This window comes from Bacillus rossius, chromosome 1 (genome assembly GCF_032445375.1).
Source record: "Bacillus rossius redtenbacheri isolate Brsri chromosome 1, Brsri_v3, whole genome shotgun sequence".
Lineage (NCBI taxonomy): Eukaryota > Metazoa > Arthropoda > Insecta > Phasmatodea > Bacillidae > Bacillus > Bacillus rossius.
Genome location: NC_086330.1, coordinates 35315258 through 35340477, shown reverse-complemented (window position 1 = coordinate 35340477; position 25220 = coordinate 35315258). Strand labels below are relative to the sequence as shown.

Here is a 25220-nt window from a genome sequence, read left to right as displayed (position 1 = left end):
ATATTAATTGTTTTCATGCAAGATCGAAGTTGGTTTGTTTATTCACGCCAAGTAAGTGTAGCTTCCAGCGCAATGGGCCGAGTGGCATAAGGAGGCTGGTCGCCGTGTCGGGAAGCCCGATGTGCGTCATTTTACCTAAAAGTCATATATCTCCTAAACATCACTTGGCCTAAAAGTCACTTGGCCTAAAAAAAGTCAGTTGCCCGAAAAGTCATTTGACCTAAAAGGCATTTGCCCTAAAAGTCATATCTCCTAAACGTCACTTGGCCTAAAAGTCAGTTGCCCTAAAAGTCATTTCGCCTAAAAGTCATTTGCCCTAAAAGTCATATCTCCTAAACATCACTTGACCTAAACGTCACTTGGCCTAAAAGTCAGTTGCCCTAAAAGTCATTCGATCTAACAGGCATTCAGCCGAAATTCAATTTAGGTGGAATGACTTTAGGGCAAGGGGAGTGTACTCGGGAAGCCAGGCGGTCCCGGCCTTGAACACCGCGCCTTGTACTTAACTCTCTACGGCCGAGTGTTCTGCCGGCGCACAGTGGAGTATTTGTACCGAAATCCTGGCCAAAAATATTTTTTTGATTATTTGAAGTCAAACAGTATAGACGACTTTTTGTGAACTATTTTTGCAATAAAACACTTAAATGAAGCTCTTGTGCACCAAAGAACAACTGGATTCAACAATAAAATAAAAGCAAAGCCTATTAAGTGGAAAGCTATTCACATTGCTGATTCATTTTACATTTACTTCTGTATTCACACCAGTCTTTATAGATGATAAGTTATTTACAAAAATGAGTTCAGTTTATTCTCAGCCTTCATTGTAATTTCTTGTGTCTTTACGATGAACGCGCACTGTGTTAATCCGAGTCTTCGGAGCTACAGCTACGGTTCTCCTCTGCTTCCTCGTAATTATATTCAGCTTCTTCATCGCACCCATCTTCGCTTCTTTTGGTAGAACGAATTTCAGCCATCTCTGGCAGAAGAAGCTCCAGAGTCTCGCTGCTATATGGCTTAGTTGTTTTCCTTCGCCTCTGTGTGGAGCAGCTCAAAAAAGGATCACTGGTTAACAGCAGCCTATTGAGGACATCTCTGTTGCACACTTCTCTGTTAAATTTTCGGGAATACTTCGTCCTGTACATCCGGAAATGTTTGTTCCTAGCCTCAGCAGCTTCTTCTGATAGCTGGCCTATAGGCAGAATAGCTTCTTTAAAAACTGCAGCTCCGTGCAGCAATACTTTGTGCATTGTTGGAATCATGGGATGCCAACTATAGAGGCTCACATATAGCTTGGCTGTTTCATAAGCATACTTATGAAATTTCGTCTCATCAATATGGTGCCCACTTGAAATAGCTTCCAATATTACTTTTAAACTTTTAATAAGTTCAACATTCACGCCAGTAATTCGTGATGCAGTGTCTGGTTCTGCAAAGAAGCGTCTTGATGTGTTCCCATCATTCGTAGTTCCAAATCCTTGCTTTGGAACATCAACCAATAATCCAAGTTCGTCTTTAAGCATTTTTTGAATGTTCATTTTAGTATCCGCAACAATTCTCTTCTGTTCTTTACTTATTGCTTGCCAAATGCTAATTGGTATTCTGTATGACAAACGCAAAATTGATTCCAAAAACCTGATCCGTGTCTGCAGAGGGGACAGTCCAAACGTTAAAGTATTGGGGTTTTCTGTGAAATCCTTACATAATTTGTTAACATCTTTTGATGTAGATCCACAGATGTAACACCTCATTGTCGATGTCGTGCCAGTTGCAGCATTGCAGACTTTTCCGTCAACCATTGTTAACAGTAAAGTGTGTCGAATCTTCACAGCTCCATGAAAACTTGGCACTTCTGTTTCTTTCAATGTTTTTATTTGTTCCTGAATGTACTTTATTTCATGAAGAGTAACATCTGCAGTTTCATGTACAAAACGGATGCGAATTGGCCTACAGAATCTTGTGGAGGAAGGTGTTGGGTTCTGCCATATAATTTTTTTCTCTGTATGGTTATTAGCAATTAATTTTATGGGCACACATGAGCTTTGAAAAATATTGGCATCACTATCAGCTATGTTTTCAAATTTTTGTTTGAACTGTGTTTGCTGAGAACCATCGCACCCCCATTTTGAGATTAATTCCAAATTTGGTTTTTCTTCTGACGACAGTACCTGTAACACTTCTTCTAAGTATTTGCATAACCTTGAAGAGATGTGATCCAATAAAGACTGTAACTTAACTTCTGCTTTTGTTTCAGAAACGACAATGGAGTCTTTGCTTGGGTAACATTCTTTTTTTGCTTTTGTGAGCAGTGAATAGCAAGAGTAAACATTTTTGTTTGCACTATAAATTACTTGATATTGCTGTTTTGTTAATTCCGCTTGAACAAAAATAGACAATGCTTCTGAAGGGTTGTGTTTTTTTACTGAATTTCTGTTTGACAATAGATTTGTTTTAATTTTACTAGCCCTTGTTGGAGTCTCAGTGATTTTTTTCATTAAATCAGCAGCATCAGAATTTCCTGAAACTCTGTGATTCATTGATGCAGCATATGTTAGTTCTTCAGGGGTGAACTGTTGACTGAGTTCTTCTGTTTTCCTGCGTTTTGTCCTCTCACTTGACTCAATGAAGTCCTTCGTAGGACGACCGCGACCTGAGGTAGTTGATGAAAAGTTGGGCACCTTAATGGTATGCGATAACCATTTACCATTGTTCTGGAGAAACCGTTACTCTTTGTTATTAGCTAAAGACCACCTTTTCTTAAAATCAGCTTTAAAATACCTGAGTAAGCGACTTAATGACTTTCTCTCATCTTCTGGGCACTTTGCTATGTCAGCTCTGTGTTCCATAAAATGAAGCTTTTCAACAATGCACCTGTTTGGAGATTCCCGGAGTAGTTCATATAATGACATTCTCGTAAATTCCTTTTCCTTGTTCGGAACCTAAAACAAAATAAACTAATATTTATGACTGTAATTAATTATGAAATAAAGTTTATACTTACATATTATTTTAAAAAATTATCTAAATCTTATTTACGGTTTATATAAGTATAATGTAGGCAATCACTTAAAAACCGATATCTTAAATCTTATCTATATCACGATAAATATAAATGTATAAGATTTTTAATAAATCTGTGTTAACAAAACCACATTTCCTATCACATTAATATCTGGATAAGAAGCATGACTGGGACAAAGAAAATAGTAAACGCACAGAACTTTGAAAGTGAATGTTGATGGGAATATGTCCACTCCGAAATTAAGAGAGGAGCATCACATAGGGTATTTTCCTCAATTTATTTTCTAATTCCCAGTCTCCAACACGTGCATATCTCAGCACTGATGAATCAACTGGCTCATAATATTAATTTAAGCACAAATATTGAATAGCAACTTGTACCTAGTTCTCTAATAGTTTTATTAGAATTTACTAGCGGTGCAAAACGTTTGGTAGGGACTGTAATGTTATTATTTCTTATTTAATAATGCTGGCAATGTATTACAAATATAAGAGCTATAATAAACCAAAGTAAAATTAGTTTTTCCGGTATCCTTTGATAGGCAACAGTCAAATTTGTTAATCTGAAAACTATTGTAAAAATCCACACCAATGTTTAAAATAAGTGTTAAATAAAAATGGCAACTACATGCGGGAAATTTCTCTTCTGGTATTGAAACTTAGTGGGCAACGTATTAAGAATATGTTTAAACGACAGCCCGACAAGGCCCGACACACATTCAAAACTTCTCTTGAAACCATAAATTTTTTCTAATCTTTCGAACACACATTTTCTCCTAAGTTTGTTATTTTTTATTACGGCACTTAAATAATTTTTCACAATAAAATATACATTGAAATGAAACAGTTACCTTATTTAACAGCTGTACGAAATTTCATGACAATATGTCAATCCTAACAGCTAGTAGAAACACGTATGTTGAAGAACACGAACGGTGAACTCTCTAGCACAAGCACGTCCGCACACATAGACATCAACTCTTCAACTAAGCGTAGCAGTCACCGGATATGACTCATGGTACCAAAAGAGACCCTGCTCGACGCGCATGTGATTAGGCAACAAGAAAATACCATTTCTGCTGTGACTAAACGAAATATATTTTTTTTCTTTTTTGGCCAGGATTTTGGTACAAATACTCCACTGTGCGGCGTTCGGACCGCCGCCCGCCAGGAATGCGGCTTCGTTTACTCGCGAGGCTGCCAGCTTTTCATCTCGCCGCACCGCGGGTAACGCAGGGAACGACATTACACGGGGGAATATATATATATATATATTTAAATGCTTGATCCAACAGAGCCAGGTGTCCGGAAAACTAAAACTCACGTTCCTAACTTAAAATAAGTTAATTTGGCATCGTTAGTTTTGTGGCTTTCGTTGATTAGAACACATATTTACGAAATTTCACCGAGATGCATACAAAACCTCGTAGGCCTACACGTGTGGCGGGAATATAGGCATACTGTGGTCCAGTCATTTACCACCAGCAAATACGTCGGGATTTGTTTTAACGTAGGTACATAAATAAAAAGAGAGAGATCGTCTGTTTTTTAGCTCGTGTAGGACGAAGACGGTGAGGCCTAGGTCAGTGAAATTTGGTACCTATGTTGATTCTCCTCGGCCGGGCGGAAAAAAAAGGGGGGGGGGGGGGGCATCGGTTTGCACGTCGAAGAGATTTTGTTTTCTCAAAATATGCTTTAGTTTTTTAATTTAATTTTTTTTTTTTAACTTTTTCCGCCTTAAATGAAGTGTCTAGCCACGGAGCGACTTTGCTTACTTGCTTACGGTGCTACCATCTCGAGTGCGAATGGGACAGGCAGTGAGTACATTTCGTTCATTCACAGTGGCTCACTGTTATTAATGCCGATCAATAGGCATGTTCACATCAGCGCGACTATAATACGACTGACAAAAAAACTGTATGCCGTGGTGGTCGAGCGGGCGCTGTCTGTCGTGGCGCAGTCAGACACGTGGTTTTTTGCGCGAAGGGTTCCGAGTTCGTTTTTTGTTTTTTTTTTTCGGGCAAGGAATGGGTGTCAATTGTACCTCTAGGAAGCTCATTGGCTGCTGACTCGGCAGCTGTCTAGACTGGACTACCCGCGTGATTCGTCACTTATTTGGCCCGGTGTCTCTCATTGCCCCAGAGTCCTCAAGGTAAAACCGTGAGTCAATAGCTGAAGGATCGCAAAGTTATAATTATTTGAATTTTAGCTTATCGTGAAATGAATCAGCGAATTTCATCCTGTCTCTAGGCTTTCGCGGTCTAAAAGTTAGTAAAATCTCCGTGAATATGTTATATTACATGTCAACTAGTTACCAATAAGTAGAGACAAGCAAAATTCACGTTATACTCTGATAACATGCTATACTCCACACACTTGTACACAAACATTTCAATGTATTTTGTTCATTGGGTGCTATAACATGTTACCTTTTGCCCATTTTGCATAAGGTTAGATAATACGAACTATCTTATCTTTCTTCTGGTTGCTCTTTTCTTGGGGAGTGTCAAACCACCTATGACTAGGGGCCGGAAAAATTCGCGAATTAATTTCGTGATAGGCTAAAATTAAAATCCATATACCTTTGGGCTACATATGCTATTGGCTTACGGTAACATAGGAACAAGTCACATTTTTCCGAGTATGTAGAGGACTGTGGAATCTAGCCAAGAGGTCATTAAAACCACGAATTGTTTCGGTCACTGACCATGACACAATGAAAATGCCATTCAAACGTATGATTTATGAATTCTAGCCAGCCTACCAATAAAAAACCTAAATTTTACAGATATTTGATGATTCATTACAGTGGCCTTAATTGCAAATGAAAAAAAATCACCAAGATCTAAAACAATGAAATAAAAAAGTGGTCAGATCACTCGCATTCAACAAGGCGATACGGGTTACATTCTCAACGCGATAGAACTTGTGATATCTAGCAAGAGGGAAACGTGGCGGTTGTTGCCGAGAGCCGGTGTTTTTTCTCGGGGTAAGAGCTCCGTTTTCCTTCATCATTAGTTCTGACAGTGCTCTCTTGTCGCCTCAAAACAAAGGACCAGCAAATTTCTCGTTATTTCCTGGTGTCAGGGTGAACTTCATACACTTGTAAACAAGAAAGTCGGTGTCTCTTGTCTGCTGCGACATTTTACCATCCGGTATGATTGAATTCGATTGGGACATTTAAATTTTGTGATGTTATTGGTTTATTATGCCTTCAGAACGTGTTGGAAAATGGAAAAATTCACGGATTCAATCACCTCTAGGATGTATTCCACATTTCTCTGTATAACCGAATAAATTTCACATACTGATAAGCTGCTGACTTGAAAGAAGTTCGAACGAAGTGTCACGTGATTTGAATTTTGCTGAGAGTGTCCCGGCTCAATTGTAAGCCACAAACAGATGCAGCTTAAAGGTTAATACAATCTAATTGCAGCCCAGCGCGAAAAATATCCATGTATGTTTCCTGATACTACCTGTGGTCAAATAAGAAGGCAGTTCGAATGAAAATAGTGTGCATTTAGCCTCTCTTAGAGCTCTGAAGCAAAGTTCGCAGAGCTCTCTGCTCATCAGCCACTATAGTTTCTAGCAACCTCCAATATACAGGAGACGCCAGGCCTTCACTTGTACGTCCTCTGTCCGCAGAGACGACCTCGCCGCCGCCATGCACGTGGGCGGAGTTCCCCTGCTGTGGCTCCTGCTAGTCGCCGGGGCCATCCCGCTGCTGGCGTCCTACCGCCCCTTCAGGACCGATAGACGTGAGTAGTCCCGCTGCTGGCGTCCCACCGCCCCTTCAGGACCGATAGACGTGAGTAGTCCCGCTGCTGGCGTCCCACCGCCCCTTCAGGACAGATAGACGTGAGTAGTCCCGCTGCTGGCGTCCCACCGCCCCTTCAGGACAGATAGACGTGAGTAGTCCCGCTGCTGGCGTCCTACCGCCCCTTCAGGACCGATAGACGTGAGTAGTCCCGCTGCTGGCGTCCTACCGCCCCTTCAGGACCGATAGACATGAGTAGTGCCGCTGCTGGCGTCCTACCGCCTCTTCAGGACCGATAGACGTGAGTAGTCCCGCTGCTGGCGTCCCACCGCCCCTTCAGGACCGATAGACGTGAGTAGTACGCTGCTGGCGTCCTACCGCCCCTTCAGGACCGATAGACGTGAGTAGTCCCGCTGCTGGCGTCCCACCGTCCCTTCAGGACTAATAGACGTGAGTAGTCCCGCTGCTGGCGTCCCACCGCCCCTTCAGGACCGATAGACGTGAGTAGTCCCGCTGCTGGCGTCCCACCGCCCCTTCAGGACTAATAGACGTGAGTAGTCCCGCTGCTGGCGTCCCACCGCCCCTTCAGGACCGATAGACGTGAGTAGTCCCGCTGCTGGCGTCCCACCGCCCCTTCAGGACAGATAGACGTGAGTAGTCCCGCTTCTGGCGTCCCACCGCCCCTTCAGGACCGATAGACGTGAGTAGTCCCACTACTGGCGTCCTACCGCCCTTTCAGGACCGATAGACGTGAGTAGTCCCGCTGCTGGCGTCCCACCGCCCCTTCAGGACCGATAGACGTGAGTAGTCCCACTGCTGGCGTCCCACCGTCCCTTCAGGACCGATAGACGTGAGTAGTCCCGCTGCCAGCGTCCCACCGCCCCTCCAGGACCGATAGACGTGAGTAGTCCCGCTGCCAGCGTCCCACCGCCCCTCCAGGACCGATAGACGTGAGTAGTCCCGCTGCCAGCGTCCCACCGCCCCTTCAGGACCGATAGACGTGAGTAGTCCCGCTGCTGGCGTCCCACCGTCCCTTCAGGACAGATATACGTGAGTAGTCCCGCTGCTGGCGTCCCACCGCCCCTCCAGGACCGATATACGTGAGTAGTCCCGCTGCCAGCGTCCCACCGCCCCTTCAGGACCGATAGACGTGAGTAGTCCCGCTGCTGGCGTCCCACCGCCCCTTCAGGACCGATATACGTGAGTAGTCCCGCTGCTGGCGTCCCACCGCCCCTTCAGGACCGATAGACGTGAGTAGTCCCGCTGCTGGAGTCCCACCGTCCCTTCAGGACCGATAGACGTGAGTAGTCCCGCTGCTGGCGTGTCACCGCCCCTTAAGGACCGATATACGTGAGTAGTCCCGCTGCTGGCGTCCCACCGTCCCTTCAGGACCGACATACGTGAGTAGTCCCGCTGCTGGCGTCCCACCGCCCCTTCAAAACCGATAGACGTGAGTAGTCCCGCTGCCAGCGTCCCACCGCCCCTTCTGGACCGATATACGTGAGTAGTCCCGCTGCTGGCGTCCCACCGCCCCTTCAGGACCGATAGACGTGAGTAGACCCGCTGCTGTCGTCCCACCGCCCCTTCAGGACCGATAGACGTGAGTAGTCCCGCTGCTGGCGTCCTACCGCCCCTTCAGGACCGATAGACGTGAGTAGGCCCGCTGCCGGCGTCCCACCGCCCCTTCAGGACCGATAGACGTGAGTAGTCCCACTGCTGGCGACCCACCGCCATTCAGGACCAAAATACGTGTGTAGTCCCGCTGCTGGCGTCCCACCGCCCCTTCAGGACCGATAGAAGTGAATAGTCCCGCTGCTGGCGTCCTACCATCCCTTCAGGACCGATATACGTGAGTAGTCCCACTGCTGGCGTCCCACCGCCCCTTCAGGACCGATATACGTGAGTAGCCCCGCTGCTGGCGTCCCACCGCCCCTTCAGGACCGATATACGTGAGTAGTCCCGCTGCTGGCGTCCCACCGCCCCTTCAGGACCGATAGACGTGAGTAGTCCCGCTGCTGTCGTCCCACCGCCCCTTCAGGACCGATAGACGTGAGTAGTCCCGCTGCTGGCGTCCCACCGTCCCTTCAGGACCGATAGACGTGAGTAGTCCCGCTGCTGGCGTGTCACCGCCCCTTAAGGACCGATATACGTGAGTAGTCCCGCTGCTGGCGTCCCACCGTCCCTTCAGGACCGATATACGTGAGTAGTCCCGCTGCTGGAGTCCCACCGCCCCTTCAGGACCGATAGACGTGAGTAGTCCCGCTGCCAGCGTCCCACCGCCCCTTCAGGACCGATATACGTGAGTAGTCCCGCTGCTGGTGTCCCACCGCCCCTTCAGGACCGATAGACGTGAGTAGTCCCGCTGCTGTCGTCCCACCGCCCCTTCAGGACCGATAGACGTGAGTAGTCCCGCTGCTGGCGTCCTACCGCCCCTTCAGGACCGATAGACGTGAGTAGGCCCGCTGCCGGCGTCCCACCGCCCCTTCAGGACCGATAGACGTGAGTAGTCCCACTGCTGGCGACCCACCGCCATTCAGGACCAAAATACGTGTGTAGTCCCGCTGCTGGCGTCCCACCATCCCTTCAGGACCGATATACGTGAGTAGTCCCACTGCTGGCGTCCCACCGCCCCTTCAGGACCGATATACGTGAGTAGTCCCGCTGCTGGCGTCCTACCATCCCTTCAGGACCGATATACGTGAGTAGTCCCACTGCTGGCGTCCCACCGCCCCTTCAGGACCGATATACGTGAGTAGTCCCGCTGCTGGCGTCCCACCGCCCCTTCAGGACCGATAGACGTGAGTAGGCCCGCTGCCGGCGTCCCACCGCCCCTTCAGGACCGATAGACGTGAGTAGTCCCACTGCTGGCGTCCTACCGTCCCTTCAGGACCGATAGACGTGAGTAGTCCCGCTGCTGGCGACCCACCGCCATTCAGGACCAAAATACGTGTGTAGTCCCGCTGCTGGCGTCCCACCGCCCCTTCAGGACCGATAGAAGTGAATAGTCCCGCTGCTGGCGTCCTGCCATCCCTTCAGGACCGATATACGTGAGTAGTCCCACTGCTGGCGTCCTACCGTCCCTTCAGGACCCATATACGTGAGTAGTCCCGCTGCTGGCGTCCTACCGTCCCTTCAGGACCGATAGACGTGAGTAGTCTCACTGCTGGCGTCCCACCGCCCCTTCAGGTTCGATATACGTGAGTAGTCCCGCTGCTGGCGTCCTACCGTCCCTTCAGGACCGATATATGTGAGTAGTCCCGCTGCTGGCGACCCACCGCCATTCAGGACCGATAGACGTGAGTAGTCCCACTGCTGGCGTCCCACCGACCCTTCAGGACCGATAGACGTGAGTAGTCCCACTGCTGGCGTCCCACCGCCCCTTCGGGACCGATATACGTGAGTAGTCCCGCTGCTGGCGTCCTACTGTCCCTTCAGGACCGATAGACGTGAGTAGTCCCACTGCTGGCGTCCCACCGCCCCTTCAGGACCGATAGACGTGAGTAGTCCCGCTGCTGGCGTCCTACCGCCCCTTCAGGACCGATAGACGTGAGTAGTCCCGCTGCTGTCGTCCCACCGCCCCTTCAGGACCGATATACGTGAGTAGTCCCGCTGCTGGCGTCCTACCGCCCCTTCAGGACCGATAGACGTGAGTAGTCCCACTGCTGGCGTCCCACCGCCCCTTCAGGACCGATATACGTGAGTAGTCCCGCTGCTGGCGTCCTACCGCCCCTTCAGGACCGATATACGTGAGTAGTCCCGCTGCTGGCGTCCCACCGCCCCTTCAGGACCGATAGATCTGAGTAGTCCCGTTTCGTGTGAGAGCAAGTTTGAGTAGGGATGGCAAAAATATACCAATGTATTGAAAAATTGGTATTTCAAGACAAAATATCGATATTTTGTTATCAATATTGTAATTATAATAATTTTTAATATTGGTAATTTTTCCCTGTTAGTAGAATTTTCATAACATATATATATTTTTAATAATTTGGAAAAAAGTACGTTGATATCAAACCCTTACAGTAATAATACTTCATAACAGCAATACTGAATTTGTTCTCAGTCCCAAGGACATCTGTAAGATATTTTTTGTTAAAATTTAATCAGGCTCTTACAAGCAAAAGTAAAAACAATAAAGTTATTTTTTTCATAATTTATTTTCTCTACTTATTTTAGACTTCTTTTCGCTCATCTTTTTCAGGAGTCGTATCGATTTATTGACAAATAATAAAAATTCCTGAAAATTTAAACATAACATAGGTAGAAAAGAAGCAATCAAAAGATGCACGGAAGAGAATACACAATATTGAAAAAAATTATTTATGTTTTGTTTAGTAAGAGCCTAAACTCTATGACGTAATTTGAAAATAATTTGTTAGATGTATCAAATACTAATATTCATTTCATGATAATCAAACAAGGGGGAAAAATATTCAATAAACTGATAACCCGATATATCGGAACTATATTTTTTTTTGAGCCAATATTCTATCGGAATCGTTTTCATTCAAACGATATATCGAAAGACCGATGTATCGATATGTGCAAAAATGTTGCCATGCCTAGCCTTGAGAAGAAAAGTTTGACAAGTGCACTGCTATGTAGTTATAGAAGCAGGTGCTTGTGAGTGACCTTGTGGTGGGGCGCGTGCGTGTGTCGCAGGGCCGAGGGTGTACGGGGACCGAGTGCCCAAGAGGGCGCTCAGCACCTCGCACCGGCGGGTCCAGAAGAAGATCGCCTCCTACCACAACTTCTTCCGCAGCCGCGTGTCGCCGCCCGCCGCCGACATGCTCGCCATGGTAGGCCCGCAGCCGTGCTGCTGTCGTCGCTCCTTACATTCCCGCCACATTACTCAACACACGCATCACTTATAACCACATTAACAAACACACTGCTTAGAACCACATTACTTAACACATCACTGAGAACCACATGACTTAACAAACACACCACTGAGAACCATATTACTTAACAAACACACCACTGAGAACCACATTAATTAACAAACACACCACTGAGAACCACGTTACTTAACAAACACACCACTGAGAACCACGTTACTGAACAAACACACCACTGAGAACCACAGTACTTAACAAACACACCACTGAGAACCATATTACTCAACAAACACACCACTGAGAACCATATTACTCAACGATCACACCACTGGGAACCACATTACTTAACAAACACACCACTGAGAACCACATTACTAAACAAACACACCACAGAGAACCATATTATTCAACAAACACACCACTGAGAACCATATTACTCAACAAACACACTGTTTATAACCATATTACTTAACAAACACACCAATCAAATTACTTAACAAACACACCACTGAGAACCATATTACTCAACAAACACACCACTGAGAACCATATTACTCAACAAACACACCACTGAGAACCATATTACTCAACAAACACACTGTTTATAACCATATTACTTAACAAACACACCAATCACATTACTTAACAAACACACCACTGAGAACCATATTACTCAACAAACACACCACTGAGAACCATATTACTCAACAAACACACTGTTTATAATCATATTAATTAAAAAACACACCAATCACATTACTTAACAAACACACCACTGAGAACCATATTACTCAACAAACACACCACTGAGAACCATATTACTCAACAAACACACCACTGAGAACCATATTACTTAACAAACACACCACTGAGAACCATATTACTCAACAAACACACTGTTTATAACCATATTACTTAACAAACACACCAATCACATTACTTAACAAACACGCCACTGAGAACCATATTACTCAACAAACTCACCACTTAAAACCACATAACTTAACAAACACACTGCTTATAAACACATAAAGAGAATTCTCTATTTATGTAGGTTATATGTGGTGATGGTTCTAAGTTATGTGCTTATAACTTGTAATGGATTTAATTTACATGTTTGTAAATGTGCTAGTTCTAACTTGTGTATTTCTAGGTAATACAATAGTTCTAAGTTATGTGGTTCTGAGTTTTGTGATTTGGGTTTGCTTGAAGACATGGGAATTGGCGGACTTATCTCGGCACTGATCAGGATTTAAAGTCACATTCGAATTGATAAATATAATTTAAAATAAACTGTGAAGCAGTGAAAACTATTGGATGGTGATTAGCAACAGTATTAAAAGTGCCAAAATTTTGAACTGTAATAATCGATAAAAGGCAAAACGTTTCATCAAAAAATCTGTAAGATAACTGTTACAAAGCCTAATTTCCCATTAGTTTTGGGTCTAAAAATAATTGCATGTGTAATACTCTATCTAGAATAGGCTCTACAATTCTCTGTATGCTCGGAAATTGTCACCTGTTAAATGTTATGCTGACTTGTGGCACTTTTGATTCGATACGTTTTTGTTTGAGGACATCTCATTGGTTTAGAGTTCTCCAGATTAACTGTGAGCCAATAGCAAAAGCGACGCAAAGGTATAAGTAGTTGATTTTTAACGCATCTGGAAATTAATCTTCAATTTTTTTGATCTATATAAAGCGATCGCTTAGCTTTTATGATAAAACTATTTTCAAATGATTTGAGATCTTCAGTATTCGCGTTTTTACACTTCCCATTGGATCATGGGGAATTTTAGACATGACCTGAAGGATTAATCACTAGAGATCGGAAAAATTCTCAGATTAGTTTCATGAGAGCCTAAAATTCAAATACATATACCTTTAAGCAGCTTTCACTCTGGACTCACTGTTTATCTAGAAGGTTCTGGATCTATGATAAACACTCAACCAATGACGTATCCAATCACAGGTAACCTAGTTGAGACCGCTCACATATCAGCAGCCAATGAACTGGCGTTATTTGCCCGAATATACAGAGAATTTTATAGTCTACACTGAAGGTCATCCAATCAGCGAATTTTTCCAGTCCTTACTAATAGCCAATCACAAGCACCTAAATGACATATGATAGAATCATGGTTGGAGGTAGTTATTTTTTCGCGAAAATATTTCCCGACCAGTTGGGTGTTAAAACACTGCACGCTCCCTTTCGGCACACACACATTAACACACATTACAGCACAACTCCGTGTGGAACGCTTTCTAAATGTCCTGGCCAAATAAGGCCATGACTTCTCTTGCAGACGGCTGCCAATCACAAGGCAGGAAATGCTGGTGCAGACATACCGAATTGCTATCTAGTTAGCAATCAGATCGTTTCGCGAGAAATTACTGCCTCTAATCATTTGCGACCTGAGAAGATAGTCATATGTGCAAGTAGTCAATAAACACATGACGTCACTTGATTATTCGCCTGTTTATGGAGTCTAACGTAGCTCCAGAAAGTAACGCCAATCTTGTAGGTATCTACATATGATCTGTTATCTGAGTTAGTGATAACGGCACTCGGATGGTTATTACCAGGTGCAAGTAGTTTTCGCGAAAATATTTTGAGACTAGCTGAAAGTTCAAACACTGTAGAATCGTGATTGGGTGACTCTCTTTCAGTTGAATGTTTACTGTTGGTACACGTATCAGTAGAGACCGGAAAAATTCGCCAGTTCATTTTGCGATAGATTAAAATACAAATATTTATACCTCAGTGCTGCCTTGCTATTGGCTCACAACTCACCTGGATGACTCTGAGCCAATGAGAAACACCCAACCAAAGCTGTATCGAATCACAGGCTGCTATGTTGGGACGTCTCACAAGACAGCAACCAATGAGTGGGTGACATTTGACCGAGTGTACGTAGAACTATGGAGTTCATCCTACAGGTCATTGAACCCGCGAATTTTTCCGGTCCCTACGTATCAGAGCCATCCAGTATGAAAACATACGCGGTAAAATTGCCCCGGTCAAATAAGCCAATTGCATCTCTTGCAGACGGCCACCAATCACGCAAGGAAGAAATATTTTGGCACTGGCATACATTGCTGCAGTTTTATCAGCGTCCAGATGTTTATAGCGAGAGGCAAAAAATGGTCCTAACTCTTGCAAATCACCGTCCAGTAAGAAAACGCGGCAGCCAGAGGCCTTCGGCCGGGACGGCTATAAATACCGGGCGAGCGCTGCCCCGAGTCAACTGGCAGCGGCGGGAGGGCATTGGTCGCCGCGCGGCGGGGCCGCTCTCTGATTGGCCCGCGGGTCACCTCGGCAGCGGCGCCTAGTCGGGGATCGTGACGGCGCCAGACAAGACACCCGATCTCAGGGACGGGACAAGTTCGCGGTTTCGATGAGACAAACTCTAAAGTTAGGCCCCCACGGGTAGTCAACGCACGCACTATACGAATCTTACGGATTGCCGTAGAGACCTGCAAAATTCGCGGTTTCGGTGGCCTTCAGGATAGACTGCACATACCCCTGTACACTCGGGCAAATAACGCGAGTTCATTGGCTGCCGACTTGTAAGTCGTCTCAGTTGGTTTGTCTGTTATTCGATCCTTCTTTGGTTGAGGGTTTATAACTGGTTGAGATTCGTCCAGATGAACAGTAAGCCAATAGCAAAATTATCTAAGAGGTATAAGTGTTTGAATTCTAGCCTATAACCGAATGAATCCGTGAATTTTGCAGGTCTCTGCGGGATTGGATTTACGAATACTCAACTTTGTATTATATAAGACTGCGCTTACTTTCCCGCATAATATGTACTGGATGTCGGAAATGCCGAGGGGAAAACGTCGAGAGTGCCAGAAATACGCACACAGAAAACACTAGTCCGTGCTTTTACGAAATATTCCTTTTGAAACCAGAAATATTTGTATAACAAAAGGCTAAGGTTAATTTTTGCATATATTAAATACGTTTTTCGAGATAATACTGACTATTTCGTACAAAAAGTGGCGCATAATTTTATATTCAAACCATGGAAAAGATAATCGAATATTCAACCATTTGACTTTTATTATGCTGATTAATGCGCGTAGTTGATGCTGAAAAACAGTTCAGGAAGTGGTTTACAAACTATTGAAGGAAACTGGGACAACACAAAGCATAGATGCCCTGGTAAGAATCCGAACCCAATATTACTGCGAACAATATTTAATAGTGATACAGTTGTTTTCATGTAAATGTACAAATTTACAAAATATTTGGAATTTTACATGAATACTTCTGTTCCTATAAAAAAATATTATAGTGTAATAGTTCGTACGTACGATGCGGATGACTGAACCAAACGGATATTCCGATGATCCGAATGCAGTGTGCTACCTTAAATAAATCAGATAAGTGCCGTGCGAGCGTTCACGACGAGTGTACGTCTTCCTTAAGAAATATGTCTTATCCTTTTCTTTTGCGTGATCCGTTTCTAAGGCCGATGTTACGCTTTACGTTTCTGCCGCTGCGGCTAACATGGCAGTTGTTTTTTTTTTGTTTTTTTGCTAAATTGTTCTTTGACCACTTTTCTTAGAGTTCTCTCAAACATATATTAAGAACATTAATCAAAACCGAAATCGAACATGTGAACAGTGATATAGAATAAATCACCTAGTAGAAACTGGTGACCGCTTCAGTAGCAGACGAGCCCCAGGGTCAACATTAATTTCATGTGCGTTTAAGATATAACTGTACATTATTCATTTGTTTCGATTCGTTTTTTTGCAGTGTCATCGTGTTTAATTTTTAGTTATTGCGGCTAGTATTGAGGCCTGTTTGCTGTTACTTGTAGGGCAAATGACCAACGAAACGTTTCCAGACGTTGATCCTTGCGTGAAAGCAGTTCGAAATAATTACCCTCCGCCATCACTCAAAGCTTGCGATGAAACCGCTGAATCATCCGGTATATTTCTGGGCGTCTGTGCGGAGATCGCATCTGTGCACGAGCTGCCGGCAGTCAAGGACAAAGTTGTTAACTGTGCCCCTGACAGTGGTCTACAACAATGCGAGTCGACTCGTCGGCTTCCGACAGCTGCCTACAGGCGTGGCTTCAACCCACAAGCCCAAAAAAACAAACACTATTGTGATACTGGCCGAAATAGGCGTTCGATCAAGATATAGACGAGTCATCACAATACAGTATGTCCATAAAAGAATGTCGCGGTTATAAATTTTTATAGTATCAACTGTTAGCTTTGTAGAGTTTTGGTTTTAAAGTCACAATTACAGGGTAACTCAGACCGTTTTAGATAAGCACATGCGCGAGTACTGCTTTGTTTATTTCTCGCTTGCAGCGCCACATACGCAAAATGGTTACTCTTGAGCGTAAAGCGTTTTGTGTTCTGCAATTTACTAAGAGGGAATTGTGAATTCAGTTCAACGTGTGTTTCGTTTAAAGTTTAATTGTCTAAGTCCCTGGCCGTTGAATTCGTCGTAATGGTCGAGACGACAGAGACCTTTTTCGCTGGCCTCAGGTTTCACCTTTGGGGCTTTATAAAAGATCTGTGTACGTTCCGCCGCTACCTAATGATTTGTCAGAGTTGAGACAGAATTGATGAGGCTATTGCTTCCATTACCCCGGACGTGTTAACCAATGTGTGGGAAGGATTGAATATAGGTTGGATGTGGGTCGTATAACTAAAGGTGCACATATTTGAAATTTGTAAAAAAAAAAAAAAAAAGTTAGTTTACTTTCATTTTGATGTATGATTTGTTGTAAATAGTCTAAATTGAACTGTTATATACCATTAAACTGGGACATATTTTACTGGCATTTCCTATTATATTTATAAACGTCTTAAACACTGGCTATTATGATTTAAAAATTAAAAAAAAAAATATATATATATATATTGCCACTTAATGCCAACTTTGATGCGAGGAAACTAAAGGGGGTTCTAGTTTTAAGTTATGGGTAAAACTGTGATGTTCCTAATGGTAAGAATTGTTTAATTTGCATGACATGAAATCAAAGACAGTAAAATACCAACTAAAAATAATAAAACATAGTTTACAATAAATTTTAATTCATAATTTTATGCTTGATATTGTCTTTGTAGTTTGCATGGTGCCATTAAAAAATAATGAGTAACACATTAATATTAGTTCTTTAACTGGAATTCGAGCTCAGAAACCCCTCGTACCGCAGTCTGTGTTTTGACTGCTAACTGTGGCAAAGTGATCTCGGTTCTAATTGTGGGCTCGGTAAAACGCGGATCACTTGTAAGGGGGAAACGTGGCGGATGTCACCGTAGGCCAGGAATTTATCCCTGGCCAATGCATAGCGTCGGTGCTTCATTCGTGCAGCCTTCGTGCATATCTTTTAATTAGGTACTTTAATTATCTCGACACTTCCCTCTATGACTGTGGGCCAAACAATCACCAGCCATCCGCCGCACTCCCGTGCCTGTACCGTAAGAACTTGCAGGTCGTAATTACTTCAGTACTGCCTTGTTGACTTCGATCAATTTCTCTACCATAGCGCGATTTAAGGGTATAAAGATTTTCAATTAGCTGATCTACCCTCACCAAACCTTTTGCTTTTTTTTAATCTCTTTTATTGCAAAACTAACACTGCATAAGGAAAACAAGCTGTTTTTTTACAGTACCTAATACTTTTAGGATTGCCTAAACAAAGAAAATTAATACAGTATACATAGCATACATACTGTAGAGTATACATCGGACTGCACAGTACACGCAGTATACATACTGTAGAGTATATACACAGGACTGTACAGTATACATAGTATACATAAGATTTACGTCTTCGACGTAAGATATTGCATTAATAGGGACGGGAAAAATTCGCGGTTTCGTTGACCTTCAGGATTTACTACAGTCTTTTGTACACTCGGGTAAATAACGCCCGTTCGTTGACTGCTGACTTGTGAGCCTACTCAATTGGTTTTACTGTGATTCGGGACATCTTTGGTTGAGAGTTTCTCACTGAAAAAGAGTCGTCCATATAAATAGTGAGCCAATAAAAAAAAGCAAACTAAAGGTATATGCATTTCAATTTCAGTCTATCGCGAAATTAAACCGCAAATCGTTTCCGGTCTCTATGCTTTTTCATGAAAAGATATGCTAAAACTGAAACACGCCCCCCCCCCCCTCCATACACAAATCCTGGCTACTCTACTGGTTAGAATCGCTTCAGAGTACGTTGTTATAACTTTCAGCTAGTACAGAATATTTACCTCGGGTTATACGTGCTCCATTAAAGCTCATAAACATATGTATCAATGTACTGCACAGAAAAAAAATGTTCTGTACTTTTACAAAAAAAAAATCCTTTGGAAACCATTTTGTAATACTACGATAAAGATATTGTATCTTTGTACAACACATGACTGTGGTTATTTTTGCATATATGAAGTACGTGTTCCTAGATAATACTGTTGGGTATTTTTCTACGAAAATTGGTGTACGATATTATATTTTAATTGAGGTTTCATTCAAGCTATTAAGCGAAAGAAATACAAATAACTTTACTATTTGTGGTACTGGGACAACACAAAGCATAAATGGCCGGGTAAGAATCTGAACCCAAATTAATTGTGAACAGTGCACAGTTGTTTACATGTGAATGTAATATTGCATGAATGATTTTGTTCCATTTCCAAATGAAGCAGCAGTGTGATGGTCACGTGATGACTGTGTTGCCGTGGTTGCAGACGTGGCACAAGGGGGCGGCGCGCGCCGCCCAGCGCTGGTCCGACCAGTGCCTCATGCTGGTGCACGACGACGTGATGGGCCGCTGGCAGGACGACTTCGGCACTTGCGGCCAGAACATCTTCATCTCCACGCAGCAGGTGCCGTGGTGAGTACATGCTTCCGCCATCCTTACCTTTCACCAACCTCTTCTCCAGCCCTCCTCTTCTTCAGCCCTCCTCTTCTTCCGCCCTTGTCTCCTGTCGACTTCCTTACCTTCCGCCATCCTCTTCTTCAGCCCTCCTCTCCTTCCGCCCTCCTCTCCTTCCGCCCTCCTCTCCTTCCGCCCTCGACTCCCGTCGACTTCCTTACCTTCCGCCATCCTCTTCTTCAGCCCTCCTCTTCTTCCGCCCTTGTCTCCTGTCGACTTCCTTACCTTTCACCAACCTCTTCTTCAGCCCTCCTCTTCTTCCGCCCTCCTCTTCTTCAGCCCTCCTATTATTCCGCCCTCGTCTCCTGTAGACTTCCTTACCTTTCACCAACCTCTTCTTCAGCCCTCCTCTTCTTCAGCCCTCCTCTCCTTCCACCCTCGTCTCCTTCCGCCGCAAACCGGCATATTCTCGCACCGTGTTCACTATTGGACCGCAGTTATTTGGACACGCCCCTATACGACCGTGAGCAAACGACGGCCTTCTAGGAGAGAAGCAAGCAAATCTGGTAGTTCCTCTTTATGAGAACAGAAAGTTAGAAATCAGACGATTGAAAAGCAAAAGTTAGTATAGCAAACATCAGGCTTTGAATTAATTCACATAATCTTCGGGTCATTAGCGATAATATTAAATTGATAATAATTGCGCAGGTTCAGATCAATTATGAACTATGATTAAAGTAACAGGATTTAAGAAATGTTTCGGTTATTCTTCAAACTTTATTTGATGAAGATAATTGAAAATATGTCTTGGCGCTAATGAAAAAATTGGGTAACTTAACATAAGTAGGTATGCAAGTATTTTTAGCTTCACAATAAAATGAGATTTTCGTTGCAATGTTTGTTAATGTTTGAAACATCATTAAGGAAAATGGTATGCTCTTTCTGACTTCTTCCAAATATAAAAACCATTCTATTTACCATGGGTGCTGTAAAATGCTAACTTTCAAGAAACCAGACCCCTCTTTTATTTTTAACGATATTGTAACGATTATTTCTTATTTGGTTGTCAAATAATTTTGAAGACGAACATTTGACATTGTGACAGGAACTTGACGCCAGTTTAACTTATTAGTATTTAGTATTAGTTAGCGACTATTCCTGTAAACTCATATCTAAAGCGCTCTTGCATTTTATCACTTTGCCCGGTGCTTGCTTTAAAATATCCTTGTTTTTTTTGGTGGAAGGATATATATATATATATGTATTAGGATTTTGTAAAAGGAGGGGGGAGTGTTAAACACATATATACTCCATATCATATTTTGCTCTTGCGTTTTCGTCACCAGATATGCACTTAACGTTAATTGCGATCTGTGAAATGTCAGGTGAATAGAAATCTTTAAAGCTGTAAGATATCACTTGTTAACTATTTAGCGACAAGAATATTGTGTAAAGATGTAAAATATAAGAGAGCCATCAAGACGAGTTTAAAAGGAGTAGGCCTTAAACCAAAGAAATGAAAAGAAAAAGAATGGCTTGTAGACCGAGCCCTTAATGGGGTGCCTCCAATTTCAGGTCAAGTTTTTATATTTACAGTAATTACAGTTAACGTGTAGACTTTTTAAATTGTTTAACTTTCACGAAATGTAAAATATACACAGCGCATACGTTTTGCATAATTATCTGCCAAAGTTACATTTCTAACGTTTTTGGGTTGTACAAATCAGGAGAATTTAATTTATTGCAGAACTGAAACTTTTTAGGTTTAACTGCAATGCCACTGGCTACTTCAAGAAATGGTTTGAATTTCTTTCATAAAATATTAATTAATTTTACCTGGCGTTTAAAAACTCTCAAATTGGTTACAATTTCGACAGCCAAGAAACATGGAATAAGTTTTTGTGATAGAAATGCAAACCATATCATGAAGTAGCCAGTAGCATTGCAGTTAAACCTAAAAAGTTTCAGTTATGCAATAAATTAAATTCTTCTTACGAGTACAACCCAAAAACGTTAAAAATGTAACTTTGGCCGCTAATTATGCAAAACGTATGCGCTGTACATATATATTTTTCATTTCGTGAAATTTAAACGATTGAAAAAGCCTAAAAGTTGATCAGTGATTAATTTAATTATAAAATCATGACCTGAAATGAGAGGCATCCCCAAGAGAGAACGGGCGCTGAGGGATGAGCACTTCTGAACACGGCGAAGGTAACGACCTCGCGTCTGCATGAGCGCGCGGCCGTCTAGACGCGCGCTGCCCCTCTCTCTCAGCAGACGCCGGCAGTGGTTTGTTTGTTTGCCCGCGTCCACGTCTCCAGCGAGCAGCGAGGGTTTGGGGGGAGGGGGGAGAGGGGAGGAGGCTGTGGGCAAAGAACCCATCTGCCTTCCTGCCGGACGAGGCCGCTTGCACAAACAAGCCCCTCCGCCGAGGCGCGCCCAAGGTTCCCTGCAGTAGCCAGCTCGCCACGCCTTATTAGCAGGCGCCGGGGATTCATAACGCGGTAAACCAAAATTCAAATACTCGAATCTTTGTACCGCTTCTCCCCGGTTGGCTCGCAGTTAGCCTGGACGTATTTTTGGCAAATTAAAAAAAAAGCCCTTCAACCCATACGTCGTTTCACATCGAAAGTTTCCCCGGCAGCCAATGAAAACACACGGCATTTGCCCCCGAGTGTGTCCTGGAGGTCGTCGAACCTGCGAATTTTTTTTCCGGTTCCCTCCTTATTGGTGTAACTGCGACCATCACGCCGGCTCGTTGCGCTCCAGGCTAGATTCAAGTGCCATCTGTGTAATCAAGCCCTTTTTTATAATGCCCGTTTCGAGACTAGTTGGGAGTCAGGGACGTAACCAGAGAAGGCAGACGGGACTTCTGCCCCGGGCGCCGCATTTGGGAAGGCACAGTTTTAACACATATATTTACGTGAATATCGCAGTCTTAGAACACACAAACAAAATGTAGAGCAGATGATCTGAATTATTTGTATTGAAAGAGACATACATTTGTATCCTCAAATATTTAAAAACTGGTATTTTTCGCGTGCTATCCAACTTGTGGTGTATTAAAAATGAAATGATTTGTTTTTGCCATCTAAGTTGGATTAAAATATTTGGAATAGTGAAGTGGAATTGATGTTTTTTTTTTGGAAATATGAGGTGTCCGAAAAGGTTTTGGTTTCGTTGGTTTGAATAAAAAAAAAAGCTCCAAGATGAGTTCTTGCCCCGCATGAAACTAGCCTAGATGGAAGTTTAAACACAGTTGATGTCCACTTTCGACAGACCAATTACAGAAATGTGCGGAAGTAAAAGGGTCCTGAATTGTTCGGTCAAATAAGGAAATTACCTCTCTCGCATACAGCCGCCAATCACTAGAAGTGACCTTTGGTGCGGGCATACCATTTTGCAGTCTAATGGACAAATAGAATTTCTTTTTTTTTTTTTTTTTTGTGAAAAATACCTGTCCTTACTCATTGGTAGAGACCTGCAAAATTCGCGGATTCAATGACCTCCAGGATAAACTCTACTACACTCTACACACTCGGGCAAATGCCACCTGTACATTGGCTGCTGACTTGTGAGTCGTCTCGACCGAGTGTCTGTGATTCGACACTTCTTTGAGCGAGGGTCTCGAATTGGCCCTCATTACTCCAGATTATCAGTGAACCAATTGCAGAAGCAGCGCTAAGGTATAATTATTTGAATTGTAGCATATCACGAAATTAATCCGCGAATTTTGCGGGTCTCTACTCATTGGTAGGGACGGTCATTTTTCACGAAAAAATCTGAACGCCCATGAGGCTGCAATGTGGTATGCATGCGCCAGCTGTTTCTTGCTAGTGATTGGCGGCCGTCTGCAAGAGAAGCCATTGCCTTATTTGACCGGGCCATTCAGTACGCGTTTTCTCCCGCGCTGAATTACGGTGATAGGTGGCATGTGGGCATGTGTCTGAAAGAGACCTGACCAATTACGAAGCACAGACTATGCTAAAGTGTTTTAACTCTAAGGGTGTGGGTTGTCTGTAAAGTTGGTTTACGGACGATATTTTTACGTGATAACGTCATAAGAAAACATTGATGAAAAATTGCATACTTTTTAATTTTCAAATATTATTGACAGTTTTTGCAAATTTGTATAAATATAATCACGAACAATTAGTTAAAAAGCCCGCCTAAACCTGTTTGACATTATAGAAGATTTTCTCGCACGGTGGTTGGCCGGTTCTTGCACGCTCGGCTTAGGCGGAACGTGACCATTTTTCGTGCGTGCAGCCTGCTTTCATCGATTTATAAGACGTTATCGCGTCAAAAGAATATATATGCCCATATTTATTGGTTGATTTATCGTTAACAATGCCTTATTCTTTATTAGTAGAATCATGATTATTTGACGGATTTAGACGTGATTGGGTAAACATTTCGTTGTCCTGGCTCAGGATCGTCAAGTTCAAGGGCGTGCCAAGAGCAACAATATCTAGTCAACGTGACGCAGATGCTCATGTCCTACAAGTTTGCTACCAAACGAATCCGCGAAATAATCGCTGCTCTATAATTAGAAATGAATATACATTGCGAAAATATTTTTGGTCTAGACGGTCTACAAAACAGTAACTTGTTACCACCATTTTAATTTAAATTATTCTTTTTTTGGCAATACGTAGTTATTTTAAGACTAATCAGAGGATTGTTTAATGCAACAGCAGGATTCTCATTGGTCCAATTAAGAACTGGGCCAGCTTCTTTCGCCGGACAGATCCCGTAACGTAATAAATTTTGCAAACATAAAACAAAGTGCACAGATTTAAGACGTGAATACGACTAGATAAAACTAAAAATAGGTTAAACACACGTTTCTTTATCCCGATGAAAATCGAGGTTATAATATTAATTTTACTTTGTTTAATTATTCTTGATGTTCTTATTTTTAAATCGCTAGAAAAATTAATTATATTTGTGATTATGACTATAACAGTCCTGGGCGTCATGAACCTATTTTAAAAACAAAGAAAGTGCAGTAGAACATTTTAACAGATCTACAGGCAGCAGCTTCAAACTTCATGATGATCCGTATACCTACTGGTCCCACTACATGTTTAAGACAATTAGAACATTTTATATAGTAATATGTGGGTTCCAGTTTTCTGGAAGAGAAAGATTCTTAACAGCAATAAAGTTTTAAAAAAACCACTAAACGGCTTTTAACCCCTCGTTAGCAAATTTTAAACAATAAAAAAAAGGCAGTAATTTTTTTCTGTGAACTGCTTAACTTCCTATATCTACAATACACGATTTTTTAATACAAATCACTGTATTATTTAGAGAATTTTATCCAAACTCCAGTACATCTAATGCTTAAAAATCTAATCGAAATACTGCCACAGATATTAAGATTCTCTATAAATTAAAATTTCGATTTGCTTAACAAATAATTATTACAATTATGAATGATTAGTAGAGACCTGAAAAATTCGCTTATTCATTTCGTGTTATGCTAAAATTCAAACAATTATACCTTAGAGCTGCTTCAGCCATTGGTTCACTGTTAATCTGGAGGACTGAGGGCCAATTAGAGACCCTCACTCATAGAAGTGTCGAATCACAGGCCAACCCAGTCGAGACGACTCACAAGTCAGCAGCCAATGAACAGTTGGCATTTTCCCGAGTGTGTAGTGGATATTGGAGTCTATCCTGAAGGTCATTGAACCCGCGGTTTTTTTCCGGTCTCTAATGATTAGTAGAGCCACGGAAATTTCGCGGATT

At 43.0% G+C, this 25220-nt stretch overlaps 2 protein-coding genes across 3 annotated transcripts in view; one reads left to right on the top strand and one right to left on the bottom strand.

Moving 5' to 3' along the window:
• Positions 1 to 25220, top strand: part of LOC134534323 (cysteine-rich secretory protein 1-like) — a 223693-nt gene that overhangs the window by 171063 nt on the left and 27410 nt on the right. For both annotated transcript variants that reach the window (XM_063372712.1, XM_063372721.1), the window contains exons 2-4: positions 6664 to 6776; positions 11438 to 11574; positions 19333 to 19478. In XM_063372712.1, the coding sequence (XP_063228782.1) occupies positions 6683 to 6776; positions 11438 to 11574; positions 19333 to 19478 (377 nt within the window). In that variant the 5' untranslated portion in view covers positions 6664 to 6682. The remainder of the gene's footprint in view (positions 1 to 6663; positions 6777 to 11437; positions 11575 to 19332; positions 19479 to 25220) is intronic.
• On the bottom strand, positions 555 to 4168 carry LOC134534314 (uncharacterized). The gene is made up of 2 exons (XM_063372701.1): positions 3870 to 4168; positions 555 to 2936 (listed from the first exon to the last, which is right to left on the bottom strand). Exon 2 carries the CDS (start codon positions 2532 to 2534, stop codon positions 861 to 863), a length of 1674 nt encoding a protein of 557 aa, XP_063228771.1. The 5' UTR covers positions 2535 to 2936; positions 3870 to 4168; the 3' UTR covers positions 555 to 860.